This window comes from Aspergillus pseudotamarii, assembly GCF_009193445.1.
Source record: "Aspergillus pseudotamarii strain CBS 117625 unplaced genomic scaffold BDV38scaffold_41, whole genome shotgun sequence".
Taxonomy (NCBI): Eukaryota; Fungi; Ascomycota; class Eurotiomycetes; order Eurotiales; family Aspergillaceae; genus Aspergillus; species Aspergillus pseudotamarii.
In genome coordinates, this window is record NW_022475055.1 from 165952 (window position 1) to 185731 (window position 19780).

General features: G+C 44.9%; 6 protein-coding genes across 6 annotated transcripts; 4 read left to right on the forward strand and 2 right to left on the reverse strand.

Annotated features, from left to right (window-relative positions):
* Positions 1-20: 20 nt before the first annotated feature.
* Positions 21-2685, reverse strand: BDV38DRAFT_134660 (asparagine synthetase domain-containing protein). Its single transcript, XM_032051352.1, has 2 exons — positions 1751-2685; positions 21-1696 (listed from the first exon to the last, which is right to left on the reverse strand). The coding sequence occupies exons 1-2, from the start codon at positions 2471-2473 to the stop codon at positions 641-643; spliced, it is 1779 nt and encodes a 592-aa protein (XP_031911714.1). The 5' UTR covers positions 2474-2685; the 3' UTR covers positions 21-640.
* On the forward strand, positions 2473-5686 carry BDV38DRAFT_134655 (guanine nucleotide exchange factor VPS9). Its single transcript, XM_032051351.1, has 6 exons — positions 2473-2653; positions 2711-4281; positions 4333-4410; positions 4468-4643; positions 4700-5328; positions 5395-5686. Exons 2-6 carry the CDS (start codon positions 2898-2900, stop codon positions 5438-5440), a joined length of 2313 nt encoding a protein of 770 aa, XP_031911715.1. The 5' UTR covers positions 2473-2653; positions 2711-2897; the 3' UTR covers positions 5441-5686.
* A 2968-nt stretch (positions 5687-8654) lies between these two features.
* BDV38DRAFT_272672 (violaceus kinesin) lies at positions 8655-11361 on the reverse strand (the record flags this gene model as incomplete). The annotated part of the gene is made up of 2 exons (XM_032057521.1): positions 8655-8675; positions 8791-11361. 2 exons carry the CDS (start codon positions 11359-11361, stop codon positions 8655-8657), a joined length of 2592 nt encoding a protein of 863 aa, XP_031911716.1.
* Positions 11362-13468: 2107 nt separating this feature from the next.
* Positions 13469-14642, forward strand: BDV38DRAFT_272673 (uncharacterized protein; the record flags this gene model as incomplete). Its single annotated transcript, XM_032057522.1, has 8 exons — positions 13469-13622; positions 13653-13669; positions 13774-13840; positions 13903-13952; positions 13983-14201; positions 14278-14377; positions 14433-14510; positions 14578-14642. 8 exons carry the CDS (start codon positions 13469-13471, stop codon positions 14640-14642), a joined length of 750 nt encoding a protein of 249 aa, XP_031911717.1.
* Positions 14643-14778: 136 nt separating this feature from the next.
* Positions 14779-15855, forward strand: BDV38DRAFT_272674 (SDR family oxidoreductase; the record flags this gene model as incomplete). Its single annotated transcript, XM_032057523.1, has 3 exons — positions 14779-14891; positions 14928-15551; positions 15606-15855. 3 exons carry the CDS (start codon positions 14779-14781, stop codon positions 15853-15855), a joined length of 987 nt encoding a protein of 328 aa, XP_031911718.1.
* Positions 15856-17671: 1816 nt separating this feature from the next.
* BDV38DRAFT_134710 (FAD-binding oxidoreductase) lies at positions 17672-19684 on the forward strand. Its single transcript, XM_032051353.1, has 3 exons — positions 17672-18096; positions 18160-19097; positions 19148-19684. Exons 1-3 carry the CDS (start codon positions 17983-17985, stop codon positions 19650-19652), a joined length of 1557 nt encoding a protein of 518 aa, XP_031911719.1. The 5' UTR covers positions 17672-17982; the 3' UTR covers positions 19653-19684.
* The last annotated feature ends 96 nt before the right edge of the window (positions 19685-19780 follow it).

The window sequence follows — 19780 nt, forward strand, 5'->3', positions numbered from 1 at the left end:
GGCAATCTACATGGAACATGGCCTCATAGCGATGTTCCATAACAAGAAAAGCAAACAAAAACCACTATGAACACAGCTCAGACTTGCCTTTTAAAACTTCACCGTCCAAACCTCTCTCAAACAGAACCATCAATATCATCTAGAGCCATACAACCAAGCAAAACCGACACACAACCTCTCAATCCATAAGACCAACCCACCAACACACCCACCTGCCCCAAAGTGCTCGATCTCAATGTCATGTATACGGGTTAGAACCATCCGAGCCCATTAATGCCCTGTACCTTCGCTCTGATACCCAATGCAGAAGGCGGAACAATAATGAGCAGGCGGTCTCTTTACCGCTCTAAGAACAAATACACACACATTGGCTTGAGTGAGTCTAGGGACAGGGGAGGCTGGATGAGCACGGTCTAGAGATCAAGGAAAATTGCACGTCACTTGATGCTGGGTGGATGGTAGAAATGGGTGGTTTGAGGCTAGATGAGGTGTGAACTCAGAAGTATCTGATTCCTTGATTTTGTCATCACTGATGTGTTTTGGGTTTGGGGTGGGTTGGCTGTGGGAGTGTGGCAGGGAAGAAGGTTGTTGTTTATGGGTAGAGGAAAAGTGTGTTGTGTTGTAAGTTGGAAAGTTTTATTTAGCTGAGGGCGTCGGTGCCTTTCACTCTACCTTTTTCCATCTTTGCTGTCCGCGAGCCGAACTGGATGGCTCGTTTCTTTTCTCGCGCCACGTTCGACATCCCTAGTTTGAGGGCTACTAGGCGAAGGGCGCGCTTCTCTGGGTCGATGCCGGTCGTGGTCTTTGTAGAATCATCGCTTTCTGGTTCTGGGAGGCCAAAGCCACACTTTTCCCAGACGGGGGCTTGCACGACCCACGAGACGAAGTCTTCGTCGAGGTATGGGAATCGTGCTTCGCGGCCCCAGTGTGCTATCACCCGGTTGTCGCGACCTAGGTTGCGCTTCCCGAGACGACTGACATCCAGGTCAATTTCGTCAATGAGCCCCTCGAACCCGCTGCGTGAGTATGCCACGCCATGTCGTGCGTATCCTGCGAACAGCTCATCGGCTCCCAGGCCTGATAAGAGTACTCTGGCAGGGGTTGCATAATGTTGCGGCTCGGCGTTACCTTTGTGGCTGTCCAGAGCAGATCCTTGTCCACGTGAGGCGAAGTAGAGTGCACATGCAATGGATAGATCCATTTCTGTATTGTGCGGCCTCATCAGGCGTTTCACTGTGTCACGATGTGCAACTGTCTCCACGTAAGGTATGTCGATTGCAACAAAGCGCCAGTTACGGCTGGGGCAAACGGCTTGAAGTTCTGCAAAGGCTGCGCGGCCAGTGATTCGGTCGGGGCAGTTTTCATATACTGAGCCTGTTTTCGCCTCTTTGATCGCTGCAGCTGCTACACGCGGGTTTTCGAAGGCGACGTTGAGCAAGTCGATTGACTCGTCGATCGGTAGAAGCTCATGCGACAGTCGAGCGAGGATGGTACAGTCAAGCCCTCCAGAGAACAGCACAGCAACCTTTGCGTTGCTTTCTGTAGTGAAACCCGGGGGATCACGTACATTTTGGATTCTGAGTGCAAGAGACGTACGAAGTCTTTGCTCAAGCTCATTCACGCAAGGGGACTCAACGCTCAGTCGAGGAGGGACGTCTTGCGGGACAGACCTGTTCATGGGAGGAATTGGGTTTCTCTGCATGATCATGAGTATGGATTACAAGCGTAGTGATCAGAAGGACATACCTACCAGATGACCAGGAGAATCTACGTTCTCCCATGGTAGTGTTTGTATGCTGTCAGGTTTGAAATGAGTAGTACCAGTGTCAGACGTAAGCGAATCCTGCATGACAGTGTGTGTGAAATCAATCATATGCACACCGGTTGTGCCAACTTCATCGAAGTGGGTGGACGACGTCCCATCGCAGAGACTGCAGATCTTGAAAGCCCCAGTTTCATCAAGGCCTTGAAGCAGGGACCGCCTCCCGAGACAATCCCTGCTGAAGTATAGTTTTGCGTTGACAGCATCATAGAAGACAAAAGAAAAAGGCCCGGAAATACTACTAATAACATCCACAACTCTCTGGACAGCACTTCCATCATCAAGGGCACTGGGTGATCCTGAATTGTAAGATGGCTTCGCAGCTTGTAGTAGTAGATTAAATATCAACTGGGTATCATTACCTCGAATGGGTTCACCTGCAACTTTCCAGGCGTCGCCATTCCAGCAGAGTACGGATTCCGTAGTGGTGTCCACGAGAGGCTGAGCGACGACTTGGTCGCCCCTCATTGAAAGAACTGTCGAGACAAAGGTAAGGAAAATCGGTACAGGTCTTGTTTTATCTGTGTTGACACCACGTTGAACTTGTTGAACTTGGAAGCTATCCGGCCCCCGTTTGCGCAATAAACAGCATGTCTCCTCATTAGGAAGTACAGGCCTAGAGGCGCTTAGGGACAAGAATATGCCACACATTGTAGCATTCCGGCCGCGAACGAGGAGGGGGGTGTTTCTCAAGTGTACTTAGTAACACAGAAATGAATTGACTCGCGCCGGACCTCGGGGGAACCGTGACCCCGGCGGTGACGTGCGGGCAATCCGTTATACTCTCAACACTTACGATGATTTTCTGACAACTACCAGAGATAACAGCAAGTGCGTTCTGTTAAATCCACCTTTGCTGGGGGCGGCTTATTAACAATACAATACTAGTTACCGTAATACTTTCCCCGCCGATTCCGTTACACCCGCTGTCTCGGCACTTCTTGCTTTGGTCCTTGACAGTTTGATAACAGCTTCGACCTGGATGTTTATATCATAATGCTCAGTGTCTTCTTCTAAAAAACGTTCACTTCAGCGACTTAATCTATTAGTTTATAAGCGTGTATGCGGCTGGCTTATGTCTGCCACAGAACCCTCGGATTCCCCGGCTCCTAGTGGACAAGGGGAGATCTCCTCAAATTCTCACGATGAGGGGCACCGACTAGAGCAACAGGTGACATCGGCGAATTTCGAGCCCGCTGGAGAATCGCAGGATGAGCCGCTCACCGATCCGAAGGATGCCGAGGATTTGAAGCAACCCAATATGGACGCAGATATACAGGACAACCCGCAGGGTGCAGTTACAGAGTCTCCACCTTTAGTAACTACACCTGTTGTCGATCCGCCGAGCACAACACCTACCCAACAAGAGTCGCTTCCGGACCGGATGAAGGGATTGTCAATATCTACAAACGCCTTAGATCGCTCACCGTCGCCGAACACCGATCGACCCCCTCCTCCACCGGAGAAAGACGAAGCATATCTTAACCAGAAACCTCAGCCTGCGCCCACTTCCCAATTATCAACAAAAACATCCTCCGAATGGACTGAAAAGGAACTACCGGAAGTACCTGAGCGGGGGAAAGGGGCTGATAATGGCGGGGCTGGTCGAGATGATGTCTCCCAACCGGAGATTCAAAGCATCATGGAGCAATTCCAGGATACTGCGCATGGCGATAGTGAGGAGCAGATAATGTCACCTCGACTGGAGTTGGCTGAGCAATTCTTTGGTGGACAAGGTCACTTTCCTCCTCGGCAATCTAGCCTTGATCAAACAAAGGCAGTAGGCGAGGGCGCTCAGGCTTCAAACGTCAAAGTGGGAGCTTCATCTACTTCTCCCGAGAAACAACCTGCCACGAGCTCTATAAGCGTGCACAGAAGATCTCTTGTAGAAGAGCCCGCGCTAACTCGGCGCTCGTCCACATCGACTTTACCTCCCCCACCAGAGCCAGAGCCTGATCAACCTTTCGATTTTCATCGGTTCCTGGAACAACTGCGACATCGTACTGCTGATCCGGTGGCCAAGTTCCTACGGTCGTTCCTCCATGAGTTTGGGAAACGACAGTGGATGGTTCATGAGCAAGTTAAGATTATCAGCGATTTTCTAGCTTTCATCACTAACAAGATGGCCATGTGTGAAGTTTGGCGTGATGTCTCGGACGGCGAGTTTGACAATGCCAAAGAAGGAATGGAAAAGCTTGTCATGAACAGACTGTATTCGCAAACGTTTTCCCCGGCCATTCCCTCCCCGCCCACCATTCCAAGAAGTACAAGTCGGAGCAAACGAAGAGAAATGGAGAGAATTCATGGTCCTTGGAGACGCGGTCAGCACCAGGAAGATATTGAGCGGGATGAGGTGCTGGCCCAGAAGATCCGTATTTACAGTTGGGTAAGAGAGGCGCATCTTGACATACCACCAGTAGGTTCTCATGGTCGTCGCTTTTTAACTCTCGCCCAACAAGGTAAGAACACCTTCGTCTCGACCATAGATATATTACTGACATCGATTATAGAACTCTCGAAGATTAACAGCTACCGGGCACCCCGTGATAAGGTCATCTGTATCTTGAACTGCTGCAAGGTCATCTTTGGTGAGTGACTGTCTAAGAATTATATGTGTGGGCGTTAACTCACAAGGATACTACAAGGTCTCCTGAAGAATTCGAAATCATCTGATACTTCAGCCGACTCATTTGTACCACTTCTGATTTATGTGGTGCTACATGCCAATCCGGAGCACTTGGTCTCTAACATTCAATATATCCTTCGCTTCCGCAATCAGGACAAGCTCGGAGGAGAGGCTGGATACTACTTGTCCTCCCTGGTAAACTATATAATACAAAGCTCGGCAGATTGAGCGAGTAACTGACTGGTATATAGTCTGGCGCTATCCAGTTCATTGAGACCCTGGACAGAACGAGCTTGACAGTGAGTGACGAAGACTTCGAGCGAAATGTTGAAGCTGCCGTCTCAGCCATCGCCCAACAAAATCGCGAGTCGGAGTCGCTAGACCCGAAGTCTTCCCAACGATCACAGTCTACACCAAGGTCTTCGGTGGATGTCCCACGGGGCCGGAGAGAGGCGACACAATCCAACGATGAAGACAACGCCCCAGTAGCCGGGCTCCTGCGTACTATTCAGAAGCCGCTGTCTACCATTGGAAGAATTTTCTCTGACGAGTCAGATTCGCCAGAGGAACGACGGACACAGCCAGCGACGACCTCGCCAGTTAGCCCTTCGCCTCGACTCAATCCAAATGTTTACCAGCCACCTCGTAACAGTGGCGAGGAGCGACGATCTGGCGAGCGGTCCCGCAATGCATCACAGCCACGGCGGGCTAGGACCCATAGTGCACAAGATGCTGCTGTTCGACAGGCTAGTGCGGAGGACGCCGAAGCACGGAGGATTCAACGTGTTGAGCACAACAATATGGTGGAGACATTATCGAACATGTTCCCAAATCTAGACCGCGACGTCATTGATGATGTTGTCAAGATGAAGGAGGGGAGGTAAGTGTTTTACCATCATTGGCGCACATTTGAGGCAAAAAGAAAGTGGCTTACATTGTTTCACAGGGTTGGTCTAGCAGTAGACGCATGTCTTGCTCTTAGTGCTGAGTGAACTCCGTGGGTCTGATTTACAGTAGCATAATTTAGATTGGTCCAACGTATGGACTTCACGCTTTCCATTTATGATGCCTATGTGGTAGTAGCAATTCATGTACTTCTTGCGTGCCCTGAATATGGCACCTCCTTGTATTAACTGATGATCATAACTGCTATAGAAAGCGGTGCTTCAATATAATTATCATGAAGATTGTTGTCTTAATCAATGAATGTCAATTGTAGTACCCCTGCATACTTCAACACGGTGCCAGGAACAAGAACCTGCATTTCATTCAGACTTCGACAGCTTCCCACAATTTGGTGAAATGCTCCAATGCAGCTATAGCGAGGGATTAACGACACCTGAGGCAGCAACAGCCCCCTTTAGTCAGCAACCAATCACATAATACGAAAGTCACCTCGCTTACACTAGCGCGCTTTCCGGTGACCCCACCCGTCACATAAAAGCCTCCCTCCCCCGACCATCTTTTGAATTTTTCCTTCTTTCTTTTCTTCATACTTACCTTGTTTGGGTGGCTGCGATCAAGAAGGCGGTCCACCACGGATTGGTCCCTGCATTGCACAGCGCGGTGGAACAATCCGTTCAACGGCCTTCGGGTCATTGACAGGCGTATTCTTTGGCACTCTTCTCTCTACGAGAGATATCCTTTTCATCAGTTCTTGAGCTACATGCTCGAGGTTGGAGAAGAGGTTCGTTTTGCATCCCTGTATATTGTACCCGTATTTGTAATTTAGTGGTCTTGGTGAAACTTCCAACTGTATGCTGTTCATACTCATCAGTACTATTACAATCCTTGTGTTGGTAATGTATCCGTACAGATGAAATGTCGGAGAGCTTTCTCACCACATCCCTGTTGATGCCTCGGGAACAGTGAAGTAAACTCCCACAGTTGGAGTCGAAACTGCTGTCATCCCCCTATACTCTGATTGTTTTTCAAACCCTAATACCAAGCACGCTATTCTATATAAGGAAGGTGGCCGTAACAATAATGTTCCGGACATTTTGGTTGTATTGTGATGAACGGTAATATTACAAGAATAGTGTATTGATTTTGTATGAGTAAACCATGGGAGCTGGAAGCTTCTATATTGTAAACACGTTAAACAAGCCAAAGCAGTGCCTTGCATTTGCCGCAAACTGTTAATATTCCTTTTTCTGTACTGAGCCACAGTTGATTCTTTTACCAGATTAACCAAGACAGGTAGATCTATAATACTGTACCTATCTAAGTTTATCGTCCATAAACCTGATTATTTTACTGGTTTTGCCAGCTGCACCTCCTCTCTCACGGATACTCTTGCTGGAACACCTATATGGTGTAGGCTAATATATGATAGTCCCAATACTAGGCTCCTCAGTTGCATCTACTGCCTTGAGGGGATGATATTTAGTCCTTACTATGATGACAATGTCTCTCAGCTTCAGCCGCCTGATTCGTGGATACAAACACTATTATATGCCCCTATCTCTGGTGACTTCGGTAGAGAATGTATGCTATCTGTATTTTGCCCATTATCTGAATATGTACTTTATAAACCTTATACTCTCTTGTATCAATCCCAGTCTAATTATCTGGATTTCTTCCAGGAGTCTGAAGAAAGGGCTACAAGGCAGTATAGAGAAAAGTCTTGTATTTATTATACTATTGAGTGGAAGATAACTCTGAACAATTGAACTGTGCTGAAGAATACTGAACAGAATCTGGCTATAGTACCCAATTTACACTAGACAAAGATAACACAGGATACTAAAAATATATATATAAAAAAATATATCGCAATTAATATGTAAGATCAGATAATACTATAGTCAGAGTATCTGTAAACGAACGTGGACAATCTAATCTGAATAAAAATTTTGACGGTACCAATATTGATTAGAAATCTATAGAAAAACAGCTTTTAATATAGGGAAATCTGTTCTATATTGGTAAGAAACTCAGACTTTTTATATCTATAAACTATATAGATGACAGTAGCCCTCTTTCACAGAATACAGATAAGGGAGAAAAATTATTAGTAACTAGAAGAATACTTACAGAACAAGACACCTAGATTAATACTAAACAGGCTTCTGGACAATATCTATTTTGGTGAGAAATATATCAAACTATATATTGTGCGGGGCTACTCTACCGCTATAAAAGATAATATTACTGGCTGGGCCCTGTTAGAAAGAAGTATTATAAACTTAGAACACACTATCTGAGAAGACTTGTCAAATATGTTGAGGGTAGAGGAATCTTGGATACATATAATAATATTCCAGATGATATCCGCGAACAGCTCTATGCAGAGAAAGTATAATACCTGGAAAAATAACAGAGTTCAAGGCATTCCGCAAGTGGATTAATATGTCTACTAATCAATATCAATATCATCCCTGTATTGTCACGGATTCCAGGGTGACTCCGCAAGATGACTGCATCGTATACCCTGCCCGCTGTGCATAGACATCTCGGTGGCCGAACAGTAACATCGGAGGACACATCCGTTGCCTTTCTGTCTACGTATCCTTACCTAGTTGACAGGTCCTCTACCCTGACTAGTAGATATTTCTTTGACATGTATAGTCATTACAAATTCTATCGGACAAACCTGTTGCGGCTGAACAGTTAAGTTTAAGTCCTGACTGTATCGATACTATAGATATTCCCGGGTTCTTAGATAATACAGTGAAGGAATATACTGATTAATACCTATTACACGTGAGCCGCGAGCTTTACAGAGACTATATTAAGAAAGTATATGATGTAGTATTAGAAAATGGTTTTAATCTTAAATAGATTGCTGGGAAAATCCAGACTTCTTTGTTAAACAGGGGAGTAGTAATCGGTATTGTACACCGGTTTGTTAGCAATATCTAAAGCTGGATTAATCAATATGGGATAAATATGAATTCTCAAAAAATAATATATTAAATAGAGTCTATTACACTAGACTATAATTGACTAATAAGTTGTATAATCAAGCTAAATTGTTGTTATATTTATATAAGTATTATCTATCCTAGTCTCTCCTTTTTGGAAAGTTATTTAAAAACGAAAGTGAAGTTTTTATGTTATATAACCACCCGATATTATAATATCAGAGATACACGTGATTATAATTGTTTGGAGGTTTGGTTAATACATAAATCAGGTTGAGTATATACTTAATCTAGCCGCAGTAAAGGCTTAGCGTAGATTATTTTCTTCCAAAAAATCTTTTTAATGCCCATCTTTTCCCGCCTGCGACAGGTTCGAAGTCTGATTTTATCTGCTTGGGACGAGTATTGTCAATAAGCAAGGCAGGAGGGGTTGCGGCTGAAGTCTGCTGTGTTGACTTCTTTGATAGGGAATTCACTGCTCTCTCCCAGCCTTTAAGTGCGTTGGAGGAGGATATAGTATGTGGGTGCTCTGGACCTAACAAGTTACGGCGGAGCTCTACACACTTATCCATCAGAGCTAAGGCATCTTGGACCTTTCCTAGTAGTTTCCATGTATAGGCTAGGTTGTTCATGCTGGTTAGAGTGGACGGATGCTTTGGGCCCAGCACTTGCGTGCGGAGCTCTATCACCTGCATCTCCAGCTCTTCTGCCTCCTTCCATCGTCCCTGATTCCAGTATGTTGATGCCAGGTTAGCCATGCTGGTCAGAGTGGATGGATGCTCTGGCCCCAGCACATGCTTGCGGAGCTCTATCGCCTGCACCTCCAGCTCTTCTGCTTCCTTCCATCGTCCGTCACTATGTAGACACATCCCAATATTGACAATAAAATTAATGTATTTCTCCTTCTCCCTCTGAAAGTCAGCTTCTGCTATTAACGAAGACGCATGCGGTAGATATTCTCGCCACACCATTCGATTGGTATGGTCATTGTTCGGGAAAGCTTCGCTCAATCGGTCTGCAGCCTTCAATATTTGCAGGCTAAACTGTTGGCTCCTTCTCATCCAGTTCCGAGTTGCAAGATGGACTAATCGGTGTAGATTTAGAGAACGGTCCCTACCCTCCTCGCTAACAAAGGAGAACGCCTTAAGAAGGCCGATAGCGTCAATTCTCTTCTTTATCGAGTTCGGCTGGGGAAGCAAGGACTGTGGAATATCGCGAGGGTTGATACAGGCCATAAATAACAGATAGTCTGCCGCGAGTTTATTTGATCGCTGAATTTGCTGAAAGGAGATGAACCAGGTTAACGCAACAGGATTCTGGGTGTCTTTGTATCGCCTTTCATCTCCAAAGTCTTCACTCAGTAATTCAATCACATCAGGCTCCTGGTTCTGTAAAAGTATAATATAGTCAGAGAGGCCAATGCTGTTTTTATTGATATACGCTGCCGCCTGGGTAATTGCCAACGGGAGAAAAGTCAGCTGCTCAAGAAGCATAACAGTTGTATCACGATTATTAGGTAAGGTTTTTTCAACCAGTGAGTTTTGAAATATTTTGACAGCAGTCTCTGTGCTCGGCTCAGAGATCATTATTATATAAGAAGATACTAGTCTCATAGCTACCTTCCGGCTGCGTGTGATAAAGAGAATATGGCCCTGCTCGCTTTGAGGAAGAAAGTCTGTCAATACTGGAGAATTAGTGTTGTCCTTGTCCCATATCTCCATATCATCTGCGTTATCAAAAAGAAGAAGCCACTTCCCAGCACTCTCCTGGCTGAGATAAGCCTTGATTTTCTCTTTTACCTCTGCCGGCTTTATATCAGCCATTCCTAGCTTTGAGGCGATGCTCATGTAGGCTTGTTCTACACTCCCATAGCTGGTACACGTGACCCAGAAAATCGAGCAGTCGGAGTCTTGTTTTCGCATGCGGTATGCCAGTTCAAGTGCAATCCGGGTCTTCCCAACTCCGCCTAGTCCGCAGATAGCAACTTTGCCAGGTCCATTTTGTTCCATAATCATTTCCTCAATTCTGGTGATTTCTTCTTCCCGACCTACAAATCGTGGGCTCTCTCTAAAGGGGACCATCCAAACTGGCTGTCTTGAATTATATGATTCCTTCTTGTAGCAGTAAGTGGGAACCACTGACAGGAGAGCCTTCGTGTAGGCAGCAGCAGCAAGGGCCGCATACCCTTGCCATTGTTTATTTTTGTGGGAATCACAGTAGTCACAGATACCTCGAATAGCAAGTGATGGGAGCTCGTCCATGAGTCCAGCAGCCTCCATTTCAAAACAGAGTATATCTAGACTCTGAGCAATAGAATCTCGAGTCTTGGCATCTTTTATAACCTGATCACCGGAAGCGATCAAGCCATAATGAAAATAAGGGTCATCAGTTATCCGCTCGGGACGGTTCACTAACTGGGTCGGATCACATGTTGAACAGTTGTGTTCGCCATCCTTATGATTGTATGTTGGTCGGAATAGCCAGTCGTCTTTCGGTCGCGAAAACTTTTCTCTCATCTCTTTATATTTGTGCTGTATATCAATCAAGATCTTACTAACCGGCCTTTTCCCTATCATACAATCACTCTCTAATTGAGATATAGCTTTCAGTAACACCGACGGCGGTTTATTAAGCGATCCGATGTGCTGAAATCGTCCGTCACGAAGTGTCTTGCCGTAGTCATATTGGATAACACCACTTGAAGTCGCAGTTGGCTTGCTGATTACAATATCACCAAGGCGAATATCAGCATTTTGGCTCGGGACTCCACCTCCAATACCCACCATCAATCCAAACCGGATACTCCGAAAGGTAGAGACCATATGTGACACCACAGCTGTAGCGGATATCGTCCCATAGACACCGCCAGGCAGGCAGGCCACCACTACATTGTGGCTGCTAACCCTCCCAAGTGTGTAGACATTGTGGTCGGTATCTGGCTGGGGGAGCGGAGGGTGAACCTCGTCCAGCATGGCCTTCGCGGCCGCCATTTCCAGTGGCAAGGCGCAGATCCATGCGACCGTATAGTCATCGCGTGTGAAGTCCATTTTATATGCCTTTTACAATAAAGAAGTGAATTTTAGCGAGAAGGAAAGCATGTAGTCTTTGCTAGAGAAAAAGAGTATTTCCTACAGTAGATATTAGATATGCAGGATAAAAAATTTTAAAGGCATGTTAAAAGTCGAGGTTGGGAGTTGAGGGGTCATCTGGTACGTGTTGCTGTGAGGCTGTCGCGGTCCAAAAGCCAATCATATTTAAAAAGCAATGTATCAACAGCACCCAAGCAACATCCCCAGTTTCTCAAGATGACCGACCTTCCAAGGTCTCAACAACTGGCTGAGACGGATATATTGCTAGTCATAGTAATTAAAGCGAAAAGCACAAAAAAATAGAAGTGTAAGGTGCTGTATAATTTTAAGAGGGTTTGAGAGGGCATATCTTCTATGTCCTCTTCGGAATCGGGATAAATGTATCCGTCTTAACACGCTAAGGTTTATCATGATTAGTTAGTCATTTCGCGGTAGCCTTAAGTTAGTACGGCAAATTATACTGTATTCAATATGTTGTTATGCAAGGAGCCAAAGTACAATTGGTATAAAGTTTAAGAAATCGGCTCAACAACGGCAACGCTGATAGTATTGAGCTCGGTTAAAACTCTTCTATTGTCAGGCCTGCATTCCGGAAATGCCCTTTCGCACTTTGCTTTCTTGCCCCTACAACATCGATATACTATTCAAGGAAGATATTGAATCCTTGATCAGGGCTATCTTCATACAAGCTCCAGTGCCGTCGAATAAAAGCTTTCAACTCAGCAAAAAACTCCTCGATGGGATTTAGGTCCGGTGAATATGATGGCAAATATACTGACTTAACTCCTGCTTCCAAGTATATATACTCTATCCGCTTAGAGTAATAAAAAGAAGCGTTGTCTATAACTAGGACAGATTTCGGTTGTAGCTACTTTCTACAGTACTGAAGGAGCTCCTTAATAAAGTCCTCGAAAATAGAGATATCTGTCGAGTCTTGGAAAATATGTAAAAAAACAATACTATTCTAAGAATATATAGGCAATATTTGATATCGCTGTTTACATTAAAATTTAGATACTTGAATCGGAGCTGTGTCGAGGGGAGACCAACCTGTCTGTTGGAAAAGAACTTGTTTGTCATATCCAGATTCGTCTATGTATACAAGTTGATAGGAATGAAAATCTGAAATTAAATAGAAATATATATCTCGCAGATCTGAGTTTTGTTTCTTTGCTTTCTGCCGAGTTGCCTTCTTTGACTAATTTTTAGAAGACAGAGTATACAGGATACTAGATGTAGTTGTGTATATTTGGAACTTATTAAATAAAAAAATAGCTATTTTGTCAAGATATAAATCAGTGCTTTTTCAGAAGATAATCACAAAGAGCCTCCAGTATTATTGGCGAGATGCTTTGTGGGTGTCTACCTTTATTTGGAGGTACTTTGCGACTGCCGAATAGCCGAAGATTTGAGCGAACCTTAGGAATTGTATGTGTGCTGCAGTTAGCAGCTTCAGCTATCTGGGTATTAGTAAGTAATAGATTATATTTGATTATATTATAAATAATTTGATGTTGTAAAGGTGTCAGGTTGGGTGCTATTGTATTCCTGTAGTAAGATTGATCGTCAGGAGATTATCTGCAGGAAATATTATAGTAAGGTAACCAAGGTTGTGCCTATATAATCTATATATATAAGATGTATAAGCTTTGGTAATATACTGCAGATATACCATACAGTACAGCGTTATGAAAACACATTAATCCGGGTTCTTTCCTATAATAGACTAGTGTGCTTGGCATTAGGGTTCGAAAAATAATCAAAGAGTATAGACGACACCAGTAACGACTCTAACTGTAACGGACTAGTAGATTGGTGCCTTATTTTGTGAGTTCGTTTGTCTCAGCTTTATCTGCTAAGTCACTCTTGTCTTTCCAAAGCGCTTCACATTCGCCCTACCTTCAAACCCAAAAGATCATCGCGTTGGCATAAGTGAAACGGTCACGCTCTTGTTCCCCTACGTTTTTAGCCATAAAGCAGCATAAGCCCTCTTGCCTTACGTATGATGCTCTTGATAAGCACAATGAGAATACTCCCCCTCTCCCCCCTTGTGCGCTTTTAGACAATGGCTTTACAGGAGAGGGTAGGTAGTTTATTAGATATCCCAATTATACCTCCTCCCTTTATACGTTCTTTACAAAGGTCGCGGTCCAGCAGCCCGACTAGACCCAGTGATACACAATATCACGGCGGCCATCTGCGGCGCGCAAAAATCTTTCGTGGGTGATAAAATATCCTACAAGTATTAGTCACTATATCGATACTAGTATTTTCTATAATTTAACCAGCTATGACCTTCACCAAGTGTCCGAAAGGCTCTGGAGTAAGTCCAAGGAACTTGAGAGAAAACCTTCAGAGAAAGCCGAATAGACAAAAGCTTTATATACAGCCATCAACAACCTAAAACCTGCAGGGTTTGAGGCTGTTCGTAATCGAGGCAAGCTTACATTCTTCCCAATCTTATATTAAGATCAGACGGCCTAGGTCCTAACCCCATAGTTAGATTGGCACGGAGATTTAAACCTCCAGTGCAGAACCCTCGGCCTACAGTTCCGCGAAAATGAAGCCAATTACAACAGATTTTGCAGGAGAATGCTAGCACAGATTCCTCACGTGTAATTGAACCAGTTATCCCTGTATTCAAACTGAAGGGTCCCCGGCCAGATATATATGCTGGCCTGTCGGACGACAGTTTAGCAGATGCCCTTAAGCCTACGAAAGATCGCTATATCGTACAAAGTCTCTTGCTTGATATACAAGATGCCTCTACCTTAATCAGTAATCTGTATATTTACCCCGTTGGGCCTTCGTTTTCCGTTTTTAATAGTCGAGGCAAAGGTCGGTGTAACCGGAGGGAACCTCTGCCAAGCCTAGAATCAAGCTGCAGTCGATGGCTCAGTAGCCATTCTGATCCTTCAAAGTCTCTCAGACCTTCGGGATGGCCAGGATCTGAACAAAGAAAATTATGATAATGGTAAACCCAGTAATAAGGTCCGACCAAGTTGCGCCTGACATTGAGTTAAGTATAGTCTTTTCTATCGCTACTGAGGGGCCAGTTTATGAATTATGGATTCATTTTCGAGAGCCTACAAGAAAACTTTTACATGGTCTACATAGGGACCTGGAGGACAACGATGAAAGATGGGTCGCTGAATTTTTAACGTCACCTTTTAGCTGTCTTGAGAGGCGGTAACAGTGAATTAAAATGTCAGATAATTAGCATTCTTAACGATTTATGAACAAATCAATGGATAGGACTGGTCTTATGTGCTGGCCAGACTAGAGATGATCGGTCTACTTCAACATATATATTCGCTGGACTTTTTGAGGCTAACATTTCTATTATCTGTATTTTCAACATATAGGGCGTGCACCATGCCAGTGCCTCTGTCAGCCACGTTCATGGAGCTTGCAATCCCTCTTAAAGCCCGTGTATTCGAGTTAATTGACCTTCTTAAATCAACAGCGCACGAGAATCTTGCCTTACAGTCATTCCTCTCGGTCTCATCAACCAATTCCTGGAGTCGCTGGGGACTACGAATACTTTGTACGGCTGGAATCCTATACATCTGCCGCAAGATATATTCGAAGGCGATTTCGAACCACTGCAACTCGGAAAAAGGGAACTGGAGCCATGAGGTGGTTCTAATCACAGGCGGCTGTAGTGGGATTGGGGAACGAATCGCCCGAAAATTTGAAGAACGCCGCGTCAAAGTGGTCGTACTTGACATTATGCCCCCCAAAACCGCCATGTCGCCTTATATACATTTCTACAAATGCGATATAACTTCCCCAGAGGAAATTCATCGCACAGCACAGTTAATTCGTGAGGATGTTGGTTATCCAACCATTCTAATCAACAATGCAGGTGTTGGCACCGCCAAAGATATGCTTGATGAGACAGATGAGGAAATTAAGCGCACTTTTCATGTCAACAATCTTGCACATTTTTGGATTTTACGTGAATACCTTCCGCATATAATCCAGATGAATCACGGCCATATTGTTACAGTTGCGAGCATGGCGAGCTTTCTGACTATTGCGTCGAATATTTCCTATTCTTGTACGAAAGCTGCGGCTTTAAGTCTTCACGAGGGTTTGACGCAAGAGCTGCGGCACAGATATATGGCGGAGAAAGTCAGGACATCGTGAGCAACCAAATTCTTGCTAGGATCACGAAAAGTAAACTCACTTTGTTATAGGATAATTCATCCAACTTGGGTTCGCACACCACTTATCGGCAAACAGGTCGAAAGTGGTCAATGGAAATCTCGGACCATTGAAGCCGATTCCGTTGCGGATGCAGTTGTCTCGCATATCCTAAGGTGGGAAAGTGGGCAGCTTTTCCTACCAGCAACTTATTCCGTGGTGTCTCTGCTCAGAAGTTTTCCAAGCTGGCTCCAAGAAAGCGTAAGGAACAGCCAGTCGGAGGTACTTCGGGTTGACAATTGACACTTTCTTACGCATCTATTGGTGCAGTCAATCTACAAAATCGATGGATTAGTCAGTCAACAAGCTGGTTCAAAAATCCTCCCTGCATTACTTCATTGGTCCATCACAAGGGGTCCTGGGCTCAGCTAGTCGTTGCTCGCGAAAAGATACCTGCCGCAGTCGGCCCATTATACTACGGCTTATAGTCCTGGGTACAGCAGGGACGAATGGATGCATGGTATGATCTACCCCATTACCTGGCAATTAGAATGATTTCCAAACTAGACCAGAATAAGAACCCTACTCAAGATGGATGGTCATGATATACTTCGATCTAGGAAAGTACTATTTGAGGTGATTTCAACGACCTCCATAATGCAAATACGGATGTGTGTACTCTTTTCTTTCTTCCACTCTTCGATTACTTCATTCATTAGTCTCGACTAGATAGCGGCAAATTTAGAGAAATTAAGAGGACATTCTTGAAATCGATTGTTGCTATTGTATGTGCTATTAAACAATGCTTTGTCGGTCCAATACATTTTTAGTAATTTGACCGCATTTGCGCTTGCCTTTCATCAGAATTGCTTGTCTCCTATTCTTAACTATACAATCTGTCGTCTACCAGCTCTACAAATCCTATGGGAGTTTTTTTCGTTAAATAATCCTCTGCATGATGGGGAATTTCCTTCTTATCTCTTCCTTCCGGCTGGCGGATTAAAAAGAGGAATGACGGTCTACTTTGTTAAACTTTCATGAGTTCTTAACCCGTAGTAAAGGGTATTCTAATAGTTTAGTGTGTATAATTTCGTGGTTAAGGTGCGGTACAGGTAAGGTTTACACTAAAGAATAATAAAGCATGTGACTACCATACATTTTTTCAAGAAATATATCTAATCGGTTGAAAGGGCCCACTCTACTCCCTTATAAGGAAATTTGTATAGTAATTGATGGGAAGTGTTAACTTGACAAGGCAACTCGCTGCTCCATTTTCTGACAAGGTATATGCCTACATAGATTTTTTTTGGCAGAATAGGACCTCAGTATATAACAATTTCTGACTTTCTATATTTACAAGTATACTTTGGTCAAGATGTGGGGAGATGGATCAGGATTGAAACTCACTTGAGTGCATGATGGGCTCCAGCAACTACAAGGCCTTTAGTGAGGATTCCCATGATAGTGGTAGAAACGGACGGCTGAGAGAAGAAAGTGTGGTGCTAAGAGAGAATATAGTTCAAGAATTCGTAATATGAGTTGGATGAATTCAAGTGAACCCGGGGCATGTTGATAACTTGGGCTCTTGTCAGAAAATGCTGTCTGCATGTGGCAGTGCCCAGTTCTCCTTTACGCAGCCCATCGCTCATCTCTCTCCTGAAGAGTAGTAACCAATAGTTGATTTATTTTTATAAAGGGTATCTGTAGATGTTAGCTCATGGGCCCACCCTAGACACAGTTATCTGGCGCATGTGCCGTTGGCTGAGTTCTTCCAAGCCAGCCTGAGCGTCGATCATCTGAGCTCACATAACGATGTGGAAGCTAGAGCAGTGATCAACAAGCGAGGTGCATTTGGGCTCTAGAAGGTATCCACTAGAAGTATGAAGCTTCATGGGGCCGTACAATTTAGTGTCTTGGCAGCCCTACATTCCTAATTAGGTTAAGTGTCTGTCTAAGGGATATGTACTTATGTACTGTACTTCCATAGACTCACAGAGCCGTGGTGCTCATTCAATTCTGTTTCTGTCAATGATAAGCGTGGTAGCGCTGTTAGTGATTTAACACTTTACCCAATCGGGATAAAACAGACGCCAAGACAATCTATACTTTTTAATTGACGTGGACCCGGAGTGCTTCTCGGCCTTGTATCTTGGCATTTATATTTTCCTGTCCGGGTACAAACCGCGAAATGGGGCTGAATTTGATCTATATTCATCGGATTATGAGTCTTGATCCACGGGGCGCCAGTGCTAGTGGGCATGATTATTCTCCTGGTCGATCATGACATGGGTTCGACAGGCCCGCGGAAAACTTATAAAATGCAGCTCTTTGGCCCCTGGTGCTTGATATTGATAAGTTATCTTTATCCTGTTTCTCTAATCAGAGAAAGTTCATCAAATCGATCTATCTCTAATTGCAGTGCGGTGCAATATGCTACTTGGTTTTAGTTGTGTCGGCCTTATGGCCACTACACTCCTGACATTCAGTAGCTCTGCAGCTGCTAGCCAAATGTTCACGAGTACAAACTCTACGGGATTTCCTCCTGTATGCCAAACCCCGTCCCATCACCCTTAGAGTGTTTTATGGAAGTTGCTAAATTGATAAAAGTGCGATGCTCTGATTGAAGCTGGCCTTAGCAATCGACTTCTTTTCGCCACGGACCCGGAATATGAGCTCCGCATTGAGAGCTATTGGGCTTGGAACACACGACGACACCCTTATTGCATTGTCCAGCCCCATAATGCGAAGGAAGTATCTGCTGCAATGACTGCGCTGCTAGGAAGTGAGGCTGGGGCTGGTGATGGGACCGGTGCCGGTGCCTGGTATATTGCAATCCGTGCAGGTGGCCACAATCTTGGATACTCAAACAACATCGATACGGGAGTGACCATTGACCTGAAATACCTCAATAGAACCACCTATGACCGCAAAACCAACATCGCCAGCGTTAGCCCCGGCAGCCACTGGGAAGATGTTTATGCGGAACTACACAAGCACGGCGTTGTCGTGACTGGTGGCCGTGATGGTGACGTCGGCGTCGGTGGTTTTCTGCTAGGCGGCGGCTCCACTTACTACATGGCGCAAACGGGCTTTGGCTGTGATTCTATCAAGAACTATGAGGTTGTCCTTACCAATGGTACTATGGTTAATGCGAATAAGGACGAGAACTCCGATCTGTGGCGAGCCTTGAAAGGTGGCGGTAGCAATTTTGGTATTGTCACTCGCTACGACATGGAGGCCCTAGAGGACAAGTACATTGCATATGGACAACGAGCAATGCTGGGAAACTACTCTACGGAGCTAGTGGATGCGGTGGTCGACTTCACTAACAACCAAAATAAATTCGACAGGGACGCCCTAGTTGCGATCTTGGTGCACAAGGGAGGAGATGATATCCTGGCAACAATTGAAGTCAACACAGACGGCATTAAGGACAGTCCTGCGTTCAACAAGTTGAGGCAGATTCCACAAGCATCGCCATTCACTCAAGACGTTGTGCCTCTCTCTGTGGCGGCCGCGAACTCAACTCTCCCCGGAAATGCCTGGTAAGACAACTGATCGATACCATACACGGTGAATGCTGAAGAGAATCTAGGACTCTGCAAACCACTTTGACGTTTAAGAATGATAAAAGGATTTTGAACCATGCTGCGAAAGTACATAAGCAGTTCGCTCAAAAGCTGTCTCGAGGCATAGGAGAAACGAGCTTTTATAGCATCATCTTTTTCCAACCGCTACCTTCATTCTTTGCCGAAATCAGTGAGGAAAAGGGAGGCAACATGTTTGCAGACACTTTGAAAGACCACGATGCCATTCTCTGGACTGCCGGCGTGTTCGTGTACACCAATCAGTCCGACTTCGCTGTCGCTCAATTCCAGATGAATAAAATGGTTGCGGAGCTTAAAAGCTTTTCGGCCTCAGTTGGTGGGGAGAATCCGCTGATTTATCTAAACTATGCCGACTTTTCGCAGAATCCCCTCGGGAGCTACCCCAAGGAGAATGTGGACCACATGCGAAAGGTCGCAGCTAAATATGATCCAGCGGGAGCATTCCAGACCCGATTCCCAGGCGGCTTCAAGATCTCCAGAGTGGAAGCCTAAACCTGGAGGACTCCTCTCCGTGTGGATCAATGGCCATAGGCTTGTAATGACCGAAAGATGACTTTTGCCTTCTTCACTTTTGATCACCTGCTCCCTTACTGCATGTAGTAAATAGAACAGTATTCTTC